We start from the raw sequence: 22,852 nt of genomic DNA, 5'->3' as shown, positions 1-22,852 counted from the left end.
CTATTGGTCTGGCCAAGATATTAAGCCCAACCGTTTCCCAGAGCCCGTGGTTGACCCGCCTCCCTGAAATGCCTCAGTTTGCTACTGGTCGAAGCCAGAAAAGGCTGTGACGAAGCTTAAACCAATCACATCACTCTTTCCTCGGACGTATGCGACGCGGCTAACTGGTAGATTAAACCATAGACATCCTAATATTAAACTCTTACCGAAGCAGGTCGGAAGCAAGGCGAAAACGTCCTTCCTTTCAATAAATACCTCCAGGGCTGCTCTTTGCTCCGTTTTCAATGAGAACTTCCCGTTGAATGCTTTCAATACAGCATTCGTGAATGAAGCGCTTCCGGCATAGATTCTGTAAACAATCTATGGCTTCCGGTCGCAGTTCTACTACGTCAGTGCCTTGAACATGCCTCTACCCAGGGCCGTTGGAGATGCTCAAAGTTGATTGGTTCCCGATTTTTCGGGAGCTTGGAAGAGCTGTAGATAGCTTGCCTGGCCAGACTAAGTTCGCAACAGGCCCTCGTGTTGCGTCACGCTTAGGATGGGCGGGCCCAGGCTAGATCTCTCCTGCTTTGCAATAAAATAAGTGGCATTAGCAGAATCAGATCAAGGCACCTTTCCTCTTTATATACACAGTGGGGTTTCAATAGCCATCACACTCGCCCGAGAGAACACACTTCAAAGAAATATGCTGTTTTACAAACAAGATGCAAGAAAAAAAATGGATACAAGTCACAAATTGTTTGAAAGAATTTATATAGACATTTCATCATTTAGTTAGCACCATTTCTGTGTTCTCCATGCTTGGTTTCCATCATTGCTATGAAGGCTTGGTGAAGGATGCTTACTTTTCTCCATATTTCTGACCAATGAATAAAATGTTTTCTAAACCCACCCTGACATACTTCTTAGGAAATGTTTAGGATTTCTTTATGTCAAGTGGAAAACAATCAAGCCAAACAGCAAACAAAGTTTTAAAATACACTCTTAAGTAGGGCTGTAACGATATGCATATTGAAATCGAAATCGCGATACGCAGAGCCACGATCCGTATCGCGATACAAGAAGGCAGAATCGCGGTAAACCCTTTCAAACTTCTCCTCAGCCCAAAAACAGAGGCGCTTCCAAACTTCAATTTATGAATACTTTACTTTTTATTTAAATTACATTTTAAACTTACTTAAATTACTTTTATTTTTTTATATCTATTAGTAAGTCGTTTTTTCGCCGACCTGCGACAATCTTCTGCGAGTCACGCAACGTCCACACTCGCCACTGGCAGAGCATTCATTTCTTTTAAGTGGTCGCCATTCTGGTTGCGACGCGGGGAGCGAATCTGTAAACAAGCAGCTCATTGGCTGGCTAGGTGTGCCACAAGCCAATCACAATCACTTGACCGGAAAGGCATGCAGTGTTGCCAGGATTGGGCAGGTTTAGGTGCTTTTTGGCTGGTTTTGAACATATTTTGGGGTGGAAAACGTTAGCAATATCTGAAGGCATGTCTGCTTGGGCGGAAGCCTTCTGCGGCTGTTACATTTTGACACGCGAGCAATGTTTCACCATAAAAATTCCGTAATTTCCATCTGTTTTCCGCGATCACAGAAAATCATTGGCCCTATGAGAGTGAGACAGTGAGAGAGCCACCCCCCCAAAAAAAATCTTAACGGATTTACACGATTTGGAAAAATGACTTTTTCAGAACCGAAAAAAACAGAGCTTCTGGCTCAACAGTATTATTTTGAGAAATAAAACAATCTTTGGATATACATTTGTTCATTTTTGCATACATATTACTCATTCTCTGCAGTGGTCTGAATTATTTGTTATTAAATAGTTAATGTAAGTAAGTAAAAGTCAAATTTACTACTTTAAAAAAACATTTAAAAAAAAAATCGTGGGCGTATCGAATCGTGGGTCAAAAATCGCGATACGAATCGAATCGTGAGTTGGCTGGATCGTTACAGCCCTACTCTTAAGGGATCGATACATACAGGGCTCAACATTAACTTTTAAACCCACTTGCCCTGGGGGGGAAGTGGGGGTTGATTTCCACTTGCCCCCAATATTATCACTTGCCCCCTATTTTGCGGGTACTTTTTTTTTTTAGGAAAACCATAGAATAGTTGTGAATTGGGGCAGCACGGTGGTGTAGTGGTTAGCGCTGTCGCCTCACAGCAAGAAGGTCCGGGTTCGAGCCCCGTGGCTGGCGAGGGCCTTTCTGTGTGGAGTTTGCATGTTCTCCCCGTGTCCGCGTGGGTTTCCTCCGGGTGCTCCGGTTTCCCCCACAGTCCAAAGACATGCAGGTTAGGTTAACTGGAGACTCTAAATTGACCGTAGTTGCGAATGTGAGTGTGAATGGTTGTCTGTGTCTATGTGTCAGCCCTGTGATGACCTGGCGACTTGTCCAGGGTGTACCCCGCCTTTCGCCCGTAGTCAGCTGGGATAGGCTCCAGCTTGCCTGCGACCCTGTAGAACAGGATAAAGCGGCTAGAGATAATGAGATGAGATGAGAACTGCAACATAAAACAAAGATAACACACTGAGTTGAAGTTTGGTTATTGGTTACTTTTTACTTGTAACGGACAATAACAATTTTATCCATCATAGCTTTTCCTGCCTTAGTCGATTTATTTGCATTTCACATGCATGCAGCTGTTGTAAAGTTCAGTGTTTGTGTAGAACTCTCTCAGACTGTAGGTTCATTTCTCAATAATGTAGAAATCATAAAACAGAGATTTAAAAGTTTGTACGAAGAAAATAGGGTGTCAAGACTTTTGAACAGCTCTGTGAAAATATTATATTATATATAATTTTTTTCAAAAATATCATCCACCTCTAGCTTGAAAAATAGATAAATAAATAAAAACCAAACCCGTGCTTCGTCATGACAGACAGGATAATGGTTGAGTTTAAAATTATTTAGTGTGGAGGCTGTGGGTGTTTTATACAGACCTGGCAACCTGTAACAATCAGTGCAGCCAGTGTCGCCAGTATCATGACGCAGCACAGGTTTTTATTTTTTAAATATACCTGGAGGTGGATGATGTAACCAAAAAAATAAATTAATAACTAACTTGTCTGTGTGTTTGTATGTAATATTTTGCACAGGACTGTGTTTCTCTGATAACAAAAGAAAAGCTCCAGCTCTCTCTGCTCTGTTCTTTCAGGATTTATTGCACGTCACTCCTTGTTGAGTTTTTTTTATGCCCAAGTTGTTTGAAACCAATCTGGGTTTTCTCTGTCGAATAAGGAAACGGCTTCACCTTTAAGAAAATCAAACACACACTTTCATGAAGGTCCTGACTCGAATACGAGCAGAAAAAAATTAAACGAGATTCTTAAGCAAACTCTTCCATTCTCACTTCCGACTATGTTTTTGTAAAATACATTTTAAATACAATTGTGAATTTCTCTGGAGTTTTCAGGCTGAGCTCCTCTCGTCGTATTCTTTAACCACTCATTTCCTCGCTGTTCTTGAAGCATTTGCTTCTATTTGTTAACATTTTTCTTCATAGTGGGGAGACGGTAATGCCTTTTATCTATTTCTCCGTTTGAACAAGCAAAAACAGCCCAAAAATTAACCATATCGAAGACAGATTAAGCCTTAATTGCCTCAAAGACGGTGTCTGTCTGACCCCAGCTGTAATTATCACGTGATGCGTGACGTCATGCACAAGGGGTCTATAAACAGTACACGTACCATACTACAACAGCGGGGGTATATAAAATAACTTGCAAAGCAGTAAATGAAAGAGACTAAAAACAGCCAAGACGTAATGGCGGATACGTAGTGAGGGACGCTTTTAGGAACGGAAATAAAAGATCAAAAAGCCTAATTTTTGTGGTGCTTGTTCGTAATATATGCTCATTCCAGCTTGCCCGGTTTGGCATACTGGGGACATATCCCACTTGCCTGAACGCATGTTTCACTTGCCCCGGGCAATCGGGCAGTCCTAAATGTCGAGCCATGACATATTAAGTAAATAAAATAAACAAAACAGGGGTCGTGTAAAATGGACAAAATTAATAAAGTGCCATTCGTATTAAGAAATAAACTGAGCAATGAACAAACGTATTATACATACATGAACATATTGTGAATTATTCTATCCACATTCACTAGATATGAGCAATCACACGCTCTGATTGGCTACTCTACTACTCGGCCATCAGCTCATATACTGTGAGGAGAGAAAAACAAAACGACAAAGCATGTTGCTGAACCAACCAAGGACAAAATAATAACTCAACTCGAAAACAAAACCCCAAACATTGTTCAAGTATTTAAAGGAAACAGAAGTAGCTAAAAGAATACAGCCCTCCCAATTATCTCCTGTTCCACACTCCAGCCCAGTCAGTGGCAGTAATGCACCAGTTGGTTTGTCAACCGCTTGGGGGGGACCCAAAAATACACAAAAAAAAAAAGCAACAAAATATGGAAGAAAAGTATTCGATGGTAAGAAATGTCTATTTTTCAAGAATTATTATTAGCATTTCACAAATTGTCACCGTCATTTTGTCGGCTTGTTTACATTCTAAGCAGAAATGATTTTGTCTGACGTTTTGTATAAAATTTTATTTATCGTATTTTGGGGGATGGGGGGGAAAAAAAAAGATTTCTCAAAATCCAGTGAATGTGAATAGAATTCAAGAGTTATTCTACTCCATCATACATGGCTTATAGCCAACTCGGTGCTACATGCCTCATCAGCTCATGCACGACTCAATTTTTTTGAACAACTGTTCAATATCCAGGGCGGCACGGTGGTGTAGTGGTTAGCACTGTCGCCTCACAGCAAGAAGGTCCTGGGTTCGAGCCCCGTGGCCGGCGAGGGCCTTTCTGTGTGGAGTTTGCATGTTCTCCCCGTGTCCGCGTGGGTTTCCTCCGGGTGCTCCGGTTTCCCCCACAGTCCAAAGACATGCAGGTTAGGTTAACTGGTGACTCTAAATTGACCGTAGGTGTGAGTGTGAATGGTTGTGTGTGTCTATGTGTCAGCCCTGTGATGACCTGGCGACTTGTCCAGGGTGTACCCTGCTGGGATAGGCTCCAGCTTGCCTGCGACCCTGTAGAACAGGATAAGCGGCTAGAGATAATGGATGGATGGAGCCCAGAATGAATGGAATCCCAGCTGACACTGGATGAGAGGTGGAGTACATCAAGGCTAAGACAAAAACCACCAACCGCTTGCGTTCACACCTGTGGACAATTTAGAGAGTTGCCAGCTGACCTAATCCATGTCTTTTGACTGTTGGAGGACATTAGAGCACCCATAGGAATCCCACACAGGCATGGGGAGAACATGCAAACTCCACACAGAAAGGCCCCAGGTCTGCCATGAGGTTCGACCCCAGAATCTTCTTGTTGTGAGATGACCGTGCTAAGCACTGCACCACCGTGCCACTCATTATGAAATACATGGGAGTAAATCAATCATTGTGCACAGAGAACATTCGACCTACATTGGACAAGGTGAGAGGCCAGGAGGGCTGCTGTGTTTTCTGTGCAGTGCAGTTGGCCTTCCATCAGATCTCGCTTCATCTGCAGGGAGAACAGGTACCTGTGCCAGGAAACACACACACACACACACACGCGCTATGTACAAACCTGAGGGTACAAAAGCTTCTTCTGCCTTTATAACTGGCCCAGAAAATCAACAGGAACTACTTTAATAAAGTAATGTTTGATTATTGTTACTTTCATAAAATCAAATAATATTTTTACTTGGTTGAACCTTGATATTCCAGCTCGAGTCTCTGGTTAGACAAATATCTACAACAACAAAACCCAGCTGTTAACTCTTAACCTGTCACACACCTGGTGAATTCCTCCTGAAGCTGGCCAGGGTCAGGTGGGAAGAACTTCACCGACAATCGAAAGAGTGTGTTCATTGGTCCTGACGTACAACACAATGACAAAAAAAAAAAGTCACAAATTTGCTCAACACACACTACAAATAACCCCAAAGTCAGGTGTGTGCACTTACGTCGCACTTGTTTCACGACAAGCTTGGTGGGCTCCAACCAAACCTACAGCCAGAAGCAGAGCAACAGCTTTAATATTCATCCCTTTTAAAGGATTGTTCACTCAGCATTGCCATACCTCACTCCTAGAGATTCTTTCCTCCCGAATTTTCGGGGTTTCGGAAACTTCCTTTAACAGTTTGTTCTTATGTGCAAGTCGAGACAGAGAAATGACACATGGCCACCTCAAGGTCAAATAAACATTTCAGACTGATGAACACCGTTAGAAAAAAATAAAATCAGTGCTTGTACTGAAATCTTAAATATTCATGAAGCATTTACAGAGATAATACCTCCTATTATACGATCAAAAGCATGCTTTTTATAATAAAGTGCTCAAGCGTTTGCAGTACTGCGGTGTACAAGATCCTTAGTTGATCTACAGGATATTCCTCCTTTATCACACACATCTGGGACTGATTGCAACAGGAATGCACTGCTCATTGCCACACCTTTCCTCCACAGAGATCTGTTCTTGTCCAGACAGCAGATACCACTTCATACCTTCACCATAAACCCCAATTTCTGTATTTTGCAATGTATGATATTTTACTAAACCTACAACGGTTGTGGTACATCGACAATACACACAGTTGTCCATTTTTACATACACCTTCCATAAAGTTAAATCTACAGGTAGACAACTAAATTACTGACTGTAGCCTGTTTGTTCCTGAATCAGTGGAAAAGGACCACCACTGATGAGAACTTTAGGTTACTGACCACTCTCAATGACATGGTATAGACTTTTTTTTTTTAAACACCTCAAGGTCACTCCTAATTAAGGCCCGGTTTATACTTCTGCATATTTACGTCACAATGCAAAGAGGGAGTTCATAGGTAAACTTTGTATGCATTACCTTCTCATATCTCAGACAGCCCGCCAAGAGCTAACTGCACATTGTGTCTATGGGGCTTTGTATAAACCAGCCTTTGGTGGGAAAGCTGATTGGTTGGCAGTTAAGGCCAATTTATGCTGACAACCCAGTCCTCGCAGATAGCGTCGCAGACAGTGTCTGCGTAGCCCCCCCACCTTCGCAGACGCTCTGCGCGCACCTCCCAAAAATTGTGACCACCGCAGAAGCCTCGCAGACAAGAGGGCTCTGATTGGTCCACTCTACATCCGCTGTACACGCACTTCCACTTCCCTACTTTCCCGGTTTGGTTTGTTTTCACGACCGCCATTTTTAAAAACACGAGCGAAGATGGAGCAGCATGAAGAGCAGTTGATCAAGCAAGTACGTACATCTATACGACTCCAGTTCTAGTCATTAGGGCTGTAACGATACACCCAACTCACGATTCGATTCGTATCGCGATTTTTGACCCACGATTCGATACGCCCACGATTTTTTTTTTAATGTTTTTTTAAAGTAGTAAATTTGACTTAACATTTACTTACTTACATTAACTATTTAATAAATAATTCAGACCACTGCAGAGAATGAGTAATATGTATGCAAAAATGAACAAATGTATATCCAAAGATTGTTTTATTTCTCAAAATAATACTGTTGAGCCGGAAGCTCTGGTTTTTTTCGGTTCTGAAAAAGTCATTTTTCCAAATCGTGTAAATCCGTTAAGATTTTTTTTTGGGGGGGTATAGGGGTGGCTCTCTCACTGTCTCACTCTCATAGGGCCAATGATTTTCTGTGATCGCGGAAAACAGATGGAAATTACGGAATTTTTATGGTGAAACATTGCTCGCGTGTCAAAATGTAACTGCCGCAGAAGGCTTCCGCCCAAGCAGACATGCCTTCAGTGTTGCCAGATATTGCTAACGTTTTCCACCCCAAAATATGTTCAAAACCAGCCAAAAAGCACCGAAACCTGCCCAATCTGGCAACACTGCATGCCTTTCCGGTCAAGTGATTGTGATTGGCTTGTGGCACACCTAGCCAGCCAATGAGCTGCTTGTTTACAGATTCGCTCCCCGCGTCGCAACCAGAATGGCGACCGCTTAAAAGAAACGAATGCTCTGCCAGTGGCGAGTGTGGACGTTGCGTGACTCGCAGAAGATTGTCGCAGGTCGGCGACAAAACGACTTACTAATAGATATAAAAAGATAAAAGTAATTTAAGTAAGTTTAAAATGTAATTTAAATAAAAAGTAAAGTATTCATAAATTGAAGTTTGGAAGCGCCTCTGTTTTTGGGCTGAGGAGAAGTTTGAAAGGGTGTACCGCGATTCTGCCTTCTTGTATCGCGATACGGATCGTGGCTCTGCGTATCGCGATTTCGATTACGATACGCATATCGTTACAGCCCTACTAGTCATTATAAGTAACCGGAGGATAAACACTCCACTAACCACACCCACCAACTACTCCTAGCGATTTCGTGCCCCCTTGCGTTGTGGCGGTGAATAACATCGCGCACGCCTATTACTCCCCGCTCAACGATAAATTACAACTGTCTGCGAAAAGCTATCTGCGAAAGCCTTGTTGCAAGAGCATGCAGAGGCCCTTCGCGGTGTCGGTTTGTGTACCCCATTCAAGCAATTAGTACTAATTGCTTGAATCCCACCACCTGCTGCACTACATACATCAGATGAGGTTAGACCTAGGTAATCGTAGAACAGTTTTTACTAGGTGGATGAATGAGGGTTCACAGATGATGGACAATCTTTTCAGAATCATAAGCCACCTGGAACCTTTTTTTGCCTCTTTCATTTTCTTTGATCAAAACTCCTTCATACGTTTGCTTCAAGTTGTCCCACCAGCTCCTGTAGCCTCCTGGCACTGTCGAATTTAGATTTATTTTAAAAATGCATCAACTCGCTTTATTCAAAGTCAGACAGGTTTATAACAGGGAGCTCACCAAACTTCTGAAGCCCAAAGGCAGAAGACATGGTGTTATAAAACTGGAGCCATGAAGGCTTTGGAGACTCATTCTCGGTCAACATGAACACTGGGGCATTGTTCAGCAAGCTGCCACCTACCCAGTTCATCTGCACATTCTGGAACTCCAGCCCAAAGTAATCGCTCTCAATGAGATTGATCCTGCGATACACATCGTTAAGAAGGGTCTGTCCGTTTGCTTTACACTGTAGAAAAAGAGAGAGAGAGAACAAGAGGGGGCGACAGAAAGAGAGACAACATTGTGAATAATGCCAAACGTAAATAAGTGTCATTATTAGATCTTCACAATAAGGCAATTTCAAAGTTAAGATTGTGTAATATAGTAAAAGTGGCTTTTATAACAGTAATATATTGTAGTATTTCAACAAATGTACATGTTAACCCTAACGTAGTACTTTGCCTACTTTCTGAAAGAAATCTAGAGGTTATGACAATGGTGTCCACAGTTACAGTACGAAACAGAGGACATATCAATGTGGCAACTGTACACCTATTGAGACAAAGACTAGACGTTAAAACAAACAGGGCGAAAAATTAACTTCAGTGCTTGGTCGCCACTTGGACTAGTATTCCTGAATTTTTTAGTGGCCCAGGCCAAAATAAAGTGGCCCTTAAATTTCCTCTAGTCGAACACACACACGAAAAAAATAAATAAATAAATGTAAAATAATAATAATAATTTACTTGAATAACACTTTTAGATTAGATAAAACTTTATTGATCCCTTTGGGAGGGTCCCTCAGGGAAATTAAGATTCCAGCAGCATCATTACAGAGAAAAGAAATAGAAAAAACTTCTAGATAAATTAAAATAAATTAAGTATTTACATATACAAATATATAAAAAGAATAAGATATGGGGAAGAGAGGAAGGGGAGGGGGGAAAGAGAAAAAAAAAAGTGGGGAGAAGGGGGGGCGGCGGTAGGAGAGATATTGCACATTATATTGTACATTGTCCGGTATTGCTTATTGTTAGGCTAGGCTACTGCTCCTTCCCGTCTTCTGTCCTCCTGTTACCCCTCCTCCCCCCAGAGAGGAGTTGTACAGTCTGATGGCGTGAGGGACGAAGGAGTTTTTGAGTCTGTTCGTCCTGCACTTGGGAAGGAGCATTCTGTCACTGAACAGGCTCCTCTGGTTGCTGATGACGGTGTGCAGAGGGTGACTGGCATCGTCCATGATGTTCAATAGTTTGTCCATAGACCTCTTCTCTGCCACCGTCACCAGAGAGTCCAGCTTCATGCTGACCACAGAGCCGGTTTAAACAAATCGCCTACAAATACCATCCAACACTGTTTAACTTATGCCCCCGGAAACCGACTGATCAACATTATTAATTCTATGTAATTGTCGTTTAGATATTGTACATTATTCAAACAGTACAGTCATTTAGCTGATGTTTTTATTCAAAGTAACAAACAATAAGTGCATTGAGCCTCGACGGCCAAGAGAATCCAAGAGTGACCAGTGCTGAAGTACTAGTGTAAACAAATCGCCTACAAATACCATCCAATATCTGGAGTGATCAGGGGAGTGGGGTGGCACGGTGGTGTAGTGGTTAGCGCTGTCGCCTCACAGCAAGAAGGTCCGGGTTCGAGCCCCGTGGCCGGCGAGGGCCTTTCTGTGTGGAGTTTGCATGTTCTCCCCGTGTCCGCGTGGGTTTCCTCCGGGTGCTCCGGTTTCCCCCACAGTCCAAAGACATGCAGGTTAGGTTAACTGGTGACTCTAAATTGACCGTAGGTGTGAATGTGAGTGTGAATGGTTGTCTGTGTCTATGTGTCAGCCCTGTGATGACCTGGCGACTTGTCCAGGGTGAACCCCGCCTTTCGCCCGTAGTCAGCTGGGATAGGCTCCAGCTTGCCTGCGACCCTGTAGAAGGATAAAGCGGCTACAGATAATGAGATGAGATCAGGGGAGTTAAGAAGTTGAAGAAGCTTAGACAAAGACATAGATGAGGAATTATTTAAGTATGGTATGTTTAGTGTTTCCAAAGTTTGACAGCATCTGCATTAAAATGGTTAGCCTATGCTTCTCTGACAGAGCTTTTGCTTCTTGAACTTATACAAGACACATTACGGTACAGCAGGCTGCTAGAGTTCTATTATACCCCTTTTCCACCAAATCAGTTCCAGGGCTGGTTCGGGGCCAGTGCTGGTGCTGGTTCACAACTTGTTCAACTTGCGAGCCAGCTGAGAACCAGTTTGCTTTTCCATAGCTCGCGGTGCCACGTCATTACATCGCTGTATACGTCAGTTACGTCGCTACGTTTGCATAAACCTTGGTGCGAATATCGAAGCAAAAACAACACGGAAGAAGCAGCAGCAGCAACAATAACAATGGATGACTTCGCGTTTGTACAGCTGCTGCTTCTCGTCGCTTAAAAATGGCGATCTTTCGCGGTCTTGTTATTGTTGTTGGTCTTAACAACTAGGGCTGGGTATCACCAGATACCTCACGATACGATGGCGATATTTTGCCCACGATAACGATAAGATCACGGTACAGCGATTCTGCGATAATCGATATATTGCAAGAAATTTCAACCACATCACGATATCTGTGTCACTGAAGAAAATCAGAATTTATTGACCACTGTAAAATTACATTTCACATACATAACTACACACTCTTGCCAGACATATCTCATCTCATCTCATTATCTCTAGCCGCTTTATCCTTCTACAGGGTCGCAGGCAAGCTGGAGCCTATCCCAGCTGACTACGGGCGAAAGGCGGGGTACACCCTGGACAAGTCGCCAGGTCATCACAGGGCTGACACATAGACACAGACAACCATTCACACTCACATTCACACCTACGGTCAATTTAGAGTCACCAGTTAACCTAACCTGCATGTCTTTGGACTGTGGGGGAAACCGGAGCACCCGGAGGAAACCCACGCGGACACGGGGAGAACATGCAAACTCCACACAGAAAGGCCCTCGCCGGCCCCGGGGCTCGAACCCAGGACCTTCTTGCTGTGAGGCGACAGCACTAACCACTACACCACCGTGCCGCCCTGCCAAACATATATTTGTCTCTATTCCACTGCTGGCAAAACCAAGAGTTGCTTCACTACAACATACAGAAAATTCCCATTTCTGTGCTAGTATTCTCAACTTTTCTGTCAGCATGGACACATCAGTGCTGCTTAACAAGCAGAATCAAATTGTTTTATGAAAACTTAAAACTTGCACTGCAGACTGCACATACATTTCAGTGCTAACACTAATATCAATTTGTTCTTTGTAAACTTGAGAACATATACCGGAGAACATTTAACTTGTGCTTATTTTGCAGGAACAACACACTGTCTGAAACACACTGAAAAGTGCAGTGGGCATCTTAATTGGAGCATCTTAATTTAATCGCAGCGAAACAGGTTTTGCAAAGTGCATTCTCTTTGTCCGGCTCACTGTTTTTTTTCTCCTTTCCTTTGGAATCCAAAGTGCCTCCAAACATCTGCCTTAAAGTTCGGTGGCGTCTCTAGGTTTATGTTAACGGCCATGCTTGCCTGTTTTTTTTCCTCACTGCAACCGCCGGGGGAAAAAAGAGAAGACGAAGAGTACCTTGCAGTGAGGTAGCGGCACAGCGACACCTCGCAGAGCGGAGGTGCGGAAGTCATACTGGATTTACAACCCGTCTGAAACATGATTTTATTATTTGAAAAAATATCAATATTCAAATTGAGTATTGATATTGAATCGGAAGACAAAGTATCGCGATATATCGCCGTATCGATATTTTTGCACACCCCTATTAACAACTCCACCCCCCCGCTGACGTAAGCGGTTCTTTCCTCTGGCCCAGCAGAGAGTTGGTGCTAGCCTGGAACTGGTTTTTCTGGCCCCAGAGCCAGTTCTTTGTCAGTGGAAACAGAAAACCCGGTTCCAAACTAAACACTGGCCCCGAACCAGCCCTGGAACTGCTTTGGTGGAAAAGGGGCATTTGACTCGAGCTAGGTGCTTATGATTAATATGGTTATGGTATTTGGCAGATGCTTTTGTCCAAAGCAACTTACAATATATAAACTGCTACATTATTAGTAAACCAATACAATAATACAAATCGCTCTACTCTGACATAACTTACCTTCCAGATGATAGCTGCTGCATGACTGCAGGATTTATTTCCCTTTTTTTGCTCTGGCTAGGCTCAACCTCAGCCTTTAAGCAAACAAACACACCTTTTCTTTTACACATAATTTTGCCAATTTTATTACGGTGTAGATAATTGTACGCCTCCGTGCTTTTGTAGCTCCTTAGCTCCTCACCATCAACACCCTCACTAAGAATAAAATAATTAGCGTCAACACAGCTGACATCGGGCCACAACTTCATGTCGTCCATCCATTCCGTGAGGGTCGACGGATGGGGCACTTTGACCGTATTATCCCCAGAGCACGTCAGAAAATCAGAACCATGTAACCATCGCTTAGTCTTCTTTGATCTTACCTTCCTAGCAGTTAGCTTTAGCTACAAACGTCAACACAGTGGAGTGGAAGAAAGATCCTGGCTTCCGCTATGACGCAACAATGAATCGTGGGAAAGGTCGGAGTTCGGGAAAGTTGTGTGCTGTGTCCGAAATCACTCAGTCGTTCACTACTCCCTTCTCACTATCAAGGGAATTGTATATAGAGGACTACATAGTGAGCTCATTGATAAAATGAAAATACACTTCGACATTATTCCGCTGTGCCGTTATTTACATCACTACCGTCGCACAGAATGTGTCCCATCAGTCAGCTGGTGGGTTTTCAAAATAATAAATACATGCATGTAATTTTGTGATAAATCCATCTTATACTGAGCGCATTTCCCACATTAATAAATACAAGGTATTCTGTGTCTGCTGCATCTTTCAGGTCTTTTAAATCAAGGCTGAATACTTTCTTCTTTGCCGCTGCCTTTTATTAAATCAAATTTGAGGCTTTTGATTAATTCTTTGCTCTGCACTATAACTTATTCTTGTATTTTATCTTTCTTATTCCAGTTTGGCTTATTTTCTATTCTCTTACCATTTATAATTGTACCTTTAACATCCATTTATAAGGTGTTTCTTCCTCTGTCCCTTCACCCCCAACACTACAATATTACTGCCATTTTCACTTATAACAGCTTATAAATTTGTCTCGTGCCCGTTGTTAAGGAAAAACAAAACTACTACTATACTCAATTTAAAATACGTAATGGTCCTTATGAAACAGCTTTTACAGCTGTGAAAATGCACAACTGCAATGCATGATTGTATATATTGCTTGGTTCGTGACCATCGGTTATACACTACTTTTCACGATGCATTGTGGGATACTACGAGTCCACTATCCAGGGTGTAACAATTCTCACTATACATTCGGACAGCACTACAAAATGGCGAACTCGCTATATAGTGAGTCGTGAGTGATTTCGGACAGAGCAGTGGATATTGTGGCGCGATCTGAAACCTCATCAGGGCAATTCCATGTAAATGTCAACCTCACCATGCAAAAATAAAGCAACATGTAATACATCAAAACCACTCCCAGAGATATCACCTAGGCCTGTATTTTACAGATGTGAATAAGCTGAACCAATTTGTCACAAGAATTGTTCCCTTCGCCTTAATATGTCAGTCTTTCTTTCTTATAATGTAAAACCCAAGCTAAAATCAACTTTGATCATGTACAATTCTATATTATTGCCACAAGCCACAGAAATGTATGCTAAAATCCACAAAACAGCAAAACAATAGCCATCCTAAATATTATTTAAGAACTTTGATAGTTTTAGCTGATATTTAGAGAGTTTTTCAAAGGGTTATGGTGGTTAAATTGCTGATTTTCTAAACACATGCCATGTCTATTTCAGACGCGTCACATCCATAACGGAATTTCGTCACATCCATAACGCTGACTTTTCCTTCCGAAACTCTGCATGAAATACAAAATATTTTAAACAAAGATTTTTTAATATTCACCTTGGACCCCTCTATCAAATGGATATCTCCATTTCGACATTAGGTTTACAATTTCACAGAGTTTGATAAAAATGTACAGTCACCCAAGAAAAGTGATACTTTTTCTGTCACATCCATAACGCATCTTTTATTGGCGTTTTCTGGCATGCCCTAGATGTACTATGGGAATTGTTCTTGTTCTGTCACTTCTCCAGTATGGTACAGCTTTAAAATATGCAACACCTGTTTAAATACTGGGAGACAATAAAACATGCACTGGGTCATTTGTTGCCATTTTGAGTTCAAGTGTCACGTCCGTAACGCTGGAATTGCTCATCAACGGCTTTGAATTTTGCACTTCAGAACTAAACTTCTACTCGAAGGTCACAAACTTAGCGTTGAGGAAAGGAGAGCAAAGAAAAGAAAGGCACATTTTATTTAAATTTTTATTGCAATTTTTTTTGTATTTCTCAAAATCATAGCCGCCCCTCGGATGACCAAACCTTAACTTTTAGTGGCCCTGGTCAGTTTTTAGTTGCCACTGGCAACCGCCAAGTTTCAACCCTGAAAAAACCCAAATCAAGTAGATCAACACTTCTTGTCGACACCTGAGACTCAAAATACCTCTGGTCTCTATGTTTGAGTAGGGGATTATGGGAAGTGACAGGGTCTGTGGCACAGAGTGCATAAATGTCTGAGGTTGTTAGTGGTCAGTGAGAAATATGAATAGGTTTCATGAACCGTTTGCTGCGCAGATTACTGGTGAAAATTAATTGCCCCGAGCTGAAACTCTGGGAAAGTCAGCAGGCAAAGCCAGGCAACTGGGTATAAAACAGCTCCATTTTTCAACAAAAGGGGGGGAGAAAAAGAAAAAAAAAATACAGAACATTTGCTTCTGAAATGCTCTAGGCTTTGCTTTCACAAAATGAAAGACTAATTGCTATGTAGCGAGAACACACTGCAGTTTGGGTTTTGGATGCCAGTTGACAACTTTGAGAAAATTACACAGCAAGACATCTGTTTGCAATGTTGAGTGTATTTTTAAAACCAATGCATGGGCAGGGTTTGTTTTTATTATTTTAACCCTTTAACCTCTCAGGGTCTTAACGGTGTATTATTTACTTATTCATCTTAAAACATTGAGTAGCTACTATAAATTATTCAGCAACTACAGTGAAAAAGTTTAGAGTGAGGAATGAGGGGCTGAGATTTTAAAGGATTAAAACACGAGTCTTCATATTTTTTGTGTAAGAAATGTAAAACTATAGGGGACATTCCACTGAATGGGTGCCATTTGCTTGTTGTACCACTCCCAAATTAAACTTGGTTATATCTTTTCAACACTGATTATAACAACACACATTTAACTATTCAAAATGTGTATTGGTCAACCTCAGGCTACGTTATTTATTTTTTTACAAGGTTTGGAAATCAAAGATGGTTGCATACTCTTTAAATGAGTAACAGGACTGAAAGTAACAGGACTGAGTTTTTAGCCTAGGATTAGCTAATACATGGAATTAAGCCACATGGCGTCATCGCTAATAGCATGACCACACTTAGTACATTCTAGCGATTTACCAAAAATCTGTATTTTTAAAATAAACAAATATCATCTAAGAAATAATTTAAGTAACAGGACAGTATGTTGACATTGACCTTATCAAAGTTAAAAAAATCATCAAATATACAGAAAAGTAAATGAGAGAACTAACGTTTGGTCTTCCCATGGCCTTCAGAAGACACAACTGATGTAACTTCCTGTTGAGCATGTGATTTATGGAATGTTCCAAATTTGTCAGAAGGGGTAATATGTTTGGGTAACAGGACTGAGTGAAAACCCAGGGACACGACTAAAATGTGTATTTTAACGAAGATGTTGTGGATTTCTTATGAAAAAAATATATTTAAATAGGATTAGATATGGAGTCACACAACAGTGCAAAAGAAATACTTTTTCTGAAGGATTTTAATCATAATATTTCATAGTTAAAGTTAGAGTGCGGGGACAGGTAACATGCTATTTTTCAGTGCTTTAGGTAGTTTTTATTAATCCTTACAATTATATATCTTAAATTTGAAATCAGATCAATGTGCAGGACATTCTGCGTAATAAGGAAATGTATTTTAAAGTACATTTTATGTGCACTTATACATATAATTTTCTAGGGACAGAAATGGCACCGATTCGGTGGAATGGCTCATAGATAATTTTAGCAAATTAAAAAAAAAAAAAAAAAAAACCACACACACAAACAAAACATGTGCTTGTCGATGATTAAGGATGTCTAGATTATTACGGGAACACCAGGTCACAGTCGAACACGATCCGGACCGCAGGACTGCTTATCCTCAGAGGCATGGTTTGGTACACATGAATAAGGATCTACTCTGTACTTTAATCCTCTTCCTTTCGACACTGTAGTTCCTGTCTGGACATAGCTCCTTTAATGTGTAATTAACATGCAGGTTAAATCTGCGTTTGCAGTCTAGTTGGTCCCTGTATTTGTCATCTCGAACACACTCCACCTACCCAGAGAGGTGTCCCTTCCACTTTTCTTCATAAATCTAAGAAGCCTGGTAAGGGCCTGTTATACTCATGAAGACACCACACAAGCTTTTTAAAAAAAAAAAATTTAAATAAAATTTAGTGGACTAAATAACTTGACACACTATAGCAACTTCAATAATACCCATGCTGACCACACCTCAATTTTTAAAGAGAGAGGTTTTCCTTCTGAAGGAGCCTCTGTAGATAACCCTGGGCTTGGAGTGCGTTATTGAGAAGAAGCTGGCTGCCTCTGTAGCCAATTCTTTACTTTTTAACATGCAGACAATTTTCTAGAAGTAATTTAATTTGTAGTTTCACGTCTGAAGGCAATTAACCTTTGAAATTGTTTATTCCAAACCGTCTTATGACTTGGCTTTCAGAGAAACACACGTGCATACCTTAGCCGTGTCTGAACACTTGATAAATTCCACATTGTGACTTCGTGTTTTGGTAGTGACAATGCTAGAGGAAGTGTCTAATCTCAAACCGTTTATTACTCCAAAGACACCGCTCTCAACTAGAAATGATCTGATTCATAAACCTTCTGTTGCAAAACCAAAAAAATGATGATTTCCAAGAGGATGTCCTTACATTACTTTTTTTTTTTGGTCATGATGACCATCTCACTGGCAGTTCCACTAGTTCCTTGGTTTCACACTACCAAGTGTATAACCTGAAATATAGCTACATAAATATTTGGGGGTGGGGGGAGAAGAAAAGTGGTGTAAGCGCTTACACTTCATGTTGCCAAAGATTTTGGAGTGGACAAATTTGTATTCCAAGACAAGCAGACTGCATGTCTGAGCTTTTTTTTTTTTTTTTAAAAGGTACCCAAGGGACAGGCGGGATTAATGGGCTGCTTCATTACAACTGCTGGCTGTTTTTTTCTTTCTTGTCCACTTTATTTATTAAAAAAAATAAAAATAAAATAAATAAAAACCCCACACACCCACCACATCCTGTGGCCTATTGACTTTCGCAAAAGTTTTAATCTTTTATGCAGCCCTATGTTATTTAAACATAAGGTGCACTGTGGTACTGCGATACACCTCCATGCTGTAAATACAGTACTCATTTCCCAATCCTACAGCGCTACACTCATTGGCCAAGCCCCAGTCTGGCTACTGGTAGAAACTATTTTTTACTAAACTTAATTAGCTTCACAGATGACAAATGTTTTTTGAATCAGGAACCTTGTAGATAAGTGGAAACACTGACGAGGCTGAGCAAAATACAACACAGTGCAAGCATCATGACTATACTGTTAGAAGAGCACACAGTCGAACTGCATTTAACTCTTTACCCCTTAAGGACGACATATGACGACCCCGTGTAATTCCCATAATGACGACCTATGACGCCGGCATGTATGCACCATAATGGCAACATATGACGACTCTGAATTTGCCTCTACATACGTAGAGCGAAACAAGCTTTCTGATTGAAAGTTGCAGTAATCATTTATTGTACACCATTTGACATGAATTCATGTAAAATGTGAAGATTGGTTTTCACACAGGTATTACTCACCTTTCAGACACTACCTGTGAGTTGGTGAATGTTGAAACATAACTGAGTGATTTTTGTATTGTCTCATGCCCTCTTTTCAAAAATGTATGATACTATGTCCTGATTTTTTCAACATAATGAAGGAGAAAACTGATATGAACAAAACCTTGTCTTTAGACTTTTTTTCTTGTAAATATGTTCAAAGGGTGAACAGTATATACATATACAAGGGTGGCTGTAGCAACTGCTTTAAAGTGCATATTCTGGACCAATTTGTTTTTGTTTTTTAAATATGAAAGTATGTCCCTTTACACACTCACCCAGAAGGGTAATTTTGCACAAGACCATCTATCTACAGCAGGAAAAAAATAATAAAAATAAAACGCGTCTGGAAAAATCCCAAGGGAGTCTGGAGCCGGATTCGTGACGTTACCTGCGGAAGCGCCAGCAGGCTGCGCGAGCTTTGCACGGTTTCAGTGCACAGCCTGTGTAGACCAAGCGCTCCCATTTCTCTCTCATTGTCCGGTCTTTTGGAAACGATGAGTCCTAATCCCATCAAGATTGGTGTTGCTACACCCTCCTACGATACATCTGTTAACCATTTTAATAATTACGTGATAACGTTGAAGAAATTTGCAGAAAACCACCAGGTCGTTTTCTCATAAACAAACCAGCGCTGACGTAGGATTCAGAAGGAGGCGTCCCGCACGCGATGTCACGAAAATCAATGTTTGCCAGGAAATCCAAATGCCAAGTTTTTTTCAGAGGTGGACCAATTCACCTCAAATGGCTTGATTTCAACTGAATTTTTCTGGTATTGCACAAGGTAAAAAAATTGCACAAAATGTGACAGATATTTGACCAAAGTTTAAAATAAAATAGGAGAATTACATTGATCTTGCTCCTGAATTTACCTGTGATATGCAGTTTAAGGGGTAAAGAGTTAAAACATCAAGTGCAAAAAAAAAACCACAGACTGAAATGACATGCAGTGCTAGGTCAGAATGAAAGACTCGTTGCCAGAATTTGCTGCCTTCTTGTTGAGGGTTCGACCAGGGGTGCAGATCCGATGTCAGGATTGGGGGGGGGGAACAAGTGATTTTTTTTTTTTGCCCGTATGCAACTCATACCATGCAACCATAAATCACAACTTCGTAGAGGCTCGCCACATCATTCAAAAAGTACTGCACAGGGAATCATTTGTCTGAAAATACATTTGTTTGTACAATTTTTCATAATTGAGGGGATTTTTGTTGGGGGGGGGGGGGGGGACAATTCATGTTTTTCAGAAATTGGGGGGGGGGGGGGGGGGGGTCATGTCCCCCCCCCCCCGGGATCTGCACCCATGGGTTCGACCCTGATGTTTTATACCAGAATTATCAGGAGAGGGTGGCCGTCGCCATCACAAGGACCATCACTATTCATTCCCTCCCTAGTCACTGAATACTCATTTTCTTTCCCATGTTAATAGAATTAACTACAACTCCATGAGGTAAAACATCAAATAACATGCTGTTGCATTGTTCTGAGTGCAACATAGGCCAAAGACTTACAATCTTTGTTTTCAGTTTTAATTTCAATACTGTCCCACATTTTTCTGATTTGGGGCTGTAGCTTGCCAAAATATTAAAGTTTACCAAACGTTAGCCAACGTTTTGAGAATTTATAATTTGACCACCTCAGCACTGATATGAGTGAGGAGCCTGAGAATTGTCTATTCAAGTATTTCTTATGCAACCAAGTAATCAAAGTGAAATACCACCCTAATTTCAGTGTTTCCCCTCACACAGACTTTACCCAAGTCTTTACCCAGTACACTCAGGAACATTAACCACCAAAGTATATTTGCCGACCCGTTTTAGTAAAAAGTATGAACAAAGAAAAAAAAAAATGTTCTGTAAGCGATAGATAAGCAATAATAAGATCTATGATGTGCTGGAATGATTGGCCAAATAGCCGACCACATGAACAGAGAGCTTTCACAATATTTGTAGACAATCTTGAGCAGTGTGCCCGTTACAGGTTATCGTCAAGGTTACCATGACGACATGGAGCGCTCAGGTCCAGTCAGCGTATTCAGCTTTGTAATAGTGCTTTTTTTTTTTAAATAAACTTGGCAGCACATTTGGGCATTCTAATTTCATGTCAGTAACAGAAATTAACGGGCTACTGTTTTTAAATCGTAAAATTGCCAATACAAAATTTAAAAGCAAATTGCATTTATTTTCCTTCTTTGCAAGTCAAAAATGAAATGGCGTCCAAAATTGGTTCTTGTTTACTAAAAGTAACGATATACTCCAGTTCACTTTATTGGCTTCACGATTCGATTCAATTCAATTTGATTCACGGAATTATTTTGAACAAAGTTTTAATGATAGGTAAGAGATGCTACAGATGCGCTGGGACTAGGGATGGCGAAAACTAAAAAAAAAATAAAAAAATCTTGGCCGACCATCGAGCCTCATTAGCCGGTTAAAGTCGGTTAACCTATGAGTTTAAATAGGGATGCAAACGGTGCGCCTTTTTCACGGCTCGTGCAGATCCGATTTTTTTTGGGGGGGGGGGGGGGGGGGGGGGGGCGTTGGAGTGTCTGAATAATTTCATCAGAGTAAATTCTGTATTAAAATTACTACATAAGCAAATGCCGTTACAGTCCATGAAAAAGCCGTGAAAAAGTCGGCGTCTGCGCCTTTAGCTTGTGTGGAGAGATATGATCTGCAATAACATGCATTATTGGCTACAGACCGAAACATACTTTCAGAATGCACTGGCCAAGGCAGGACTAAACTCCATGTGCCTTCTAATAATAATTAAAAAAAAAAAAAAAACAATAGTAATTTGTAAGCTAAAAAGCCTGTGTATACACTTCTTTCGCCGAGTGGCAGCTGTGTTCAACTGGGGCGGGACATGACTGAATGGGTGTTTGATTTGTCAGCTGTCTTTAACTGGGGCGGGAGGGCGGGACATGACTGAATGGGTGTTTCTGATTTGTCAGCTGTCGTCCTTACACCGCATGGCATGGCCCAAGCGTTTACAACACAGAATTCCAGGTTCTCCGCTCCAAAATCGGCAGCTTCAAAACGATTGATTTTTTTTTTTTAACCAACAACCAAAAAAAAATTTAACCGGTTGACAGTGATTCGGTCAACCACCAGTCAACATCCCTAGCTGGGACACAGTGATGTTTCCTGACTTGGTTGGGTGTTTTGGGTCTCACATCATACACCCTCACCCAGTCAGGGCTGATCCAGCCCCGACTTGTGATCCAGCAGCATTAGCCCACGGATCCCCCCTTAATCCACAGCCACCTGAAGGCTCTCTTCTGCCTCTGTTGCAGTCCTGATGGCCATCTTCCTTCATGGCCCACTCATACTCAGTAGAGTGTAGATTCTATAAAGACAGCAGCCAGTGAAGTCTCTGCAGCCTACTTCCATTGGGTGGCAGTGTGCTCGCTAACCCCGTTTCTGGCACTCTTCCAGAAGTTCCTGATACTTGGCATGCTTCCTCTCAAATGCCTCCTTTGTGTGTTCTTCCCAGAGCACTGCCAGCTCTATCAGCGCTAACCGTTTTGAAGCCTCTGAGAAAATGACAATATCTGGTCACAATGAGGTCACTACATTACATTCGAGGCAAGCCAAAGAGAAGCACGTTACATTACATTACTGGCATTTAGCAGACACTCTTATCCAGAGTGAAGTACAACATACCCAGAGGAGCCTGGGGGGCAGTTGGGGGTTAGGTGCCTTGCTCAAGGGCACTTCAGCCATTCCTGCTGGTCCAGGGAATCAAACCGGCAACCTTTTGGTCCCAAAGCTGCTTCTCTAACCATTAAGCCATGGCATACAATGGAGTGCCAGAAACTTCAGCTGCTTGCCTAGGTCAACCATTAGTTACCAGTCCTGTGCGGTGGAAAGCAGAGCCGCCAAAGCTCTTGGTTGTGGTTTGGGCTGCTCTCCTCCCTTGATGAATCTCATCTGCTTCCTGGG

The 22,852-nt window shown here is 41.5% G+C and overlaps 1 protein-coding gene across 2 annotated transcripts in view; it reads right to left on the bottom strand.

The window, feature by feature from the left end:
• Positions 1 to 22,852, bottom strand: part of farp2 (FERM, RhoGEF and pleckstrin domain protein 2) — a 157,806-nt gene that overhangs the window by 64,089 nt on the left and 70,865 nt on the right. For both annotated transcript variants that reach the window (XM_060919763.1, XM_060919764.1), the window contains exons 3-6: positions 8,958 to 9,062; positions 5,982 to 6,024; positions 5,813 to 5,891; positions 5,458 to 5,555 (exon numbers count right to left, since the gene is read on the bottom strand). In XM_060919763.1, the coding sequence (XP_060775746.1) occupies positions 5,458 to 5,555; positions 5,813 to 5,891; positions 5,982 to 6,024; positions 8,958 to 9,062 (325 nt within the window). The remainder of the gene's footprint in view (positions 1 to 5,457; positions 5,556 to 5,812; positions 5,892 to 5,981; positions 6,025 to 8,957; positions 9,063 to 22,852) is intronic.

This window comes from Neoarius graeffei, chromosome 4 (genome assembly GCF_027579695.1).
Source record: "Neoarius graeffei isolate fNeoGra1 chromosome 4, fNeoGra1.pri, whole genome shotgun sequence".
Classification (NCBI taxonomy): Eukaryota; Metazoa; Chordata; class Actinopteri; order Siluriformes; family Ariidae; genus Neoarius; species Neoarius graeffei.
The sequence above is the reverse complement of the archived record's forward strand: the minus strand, read 5'-3'. Positions and strand labels throughout refer to the sequence as shown.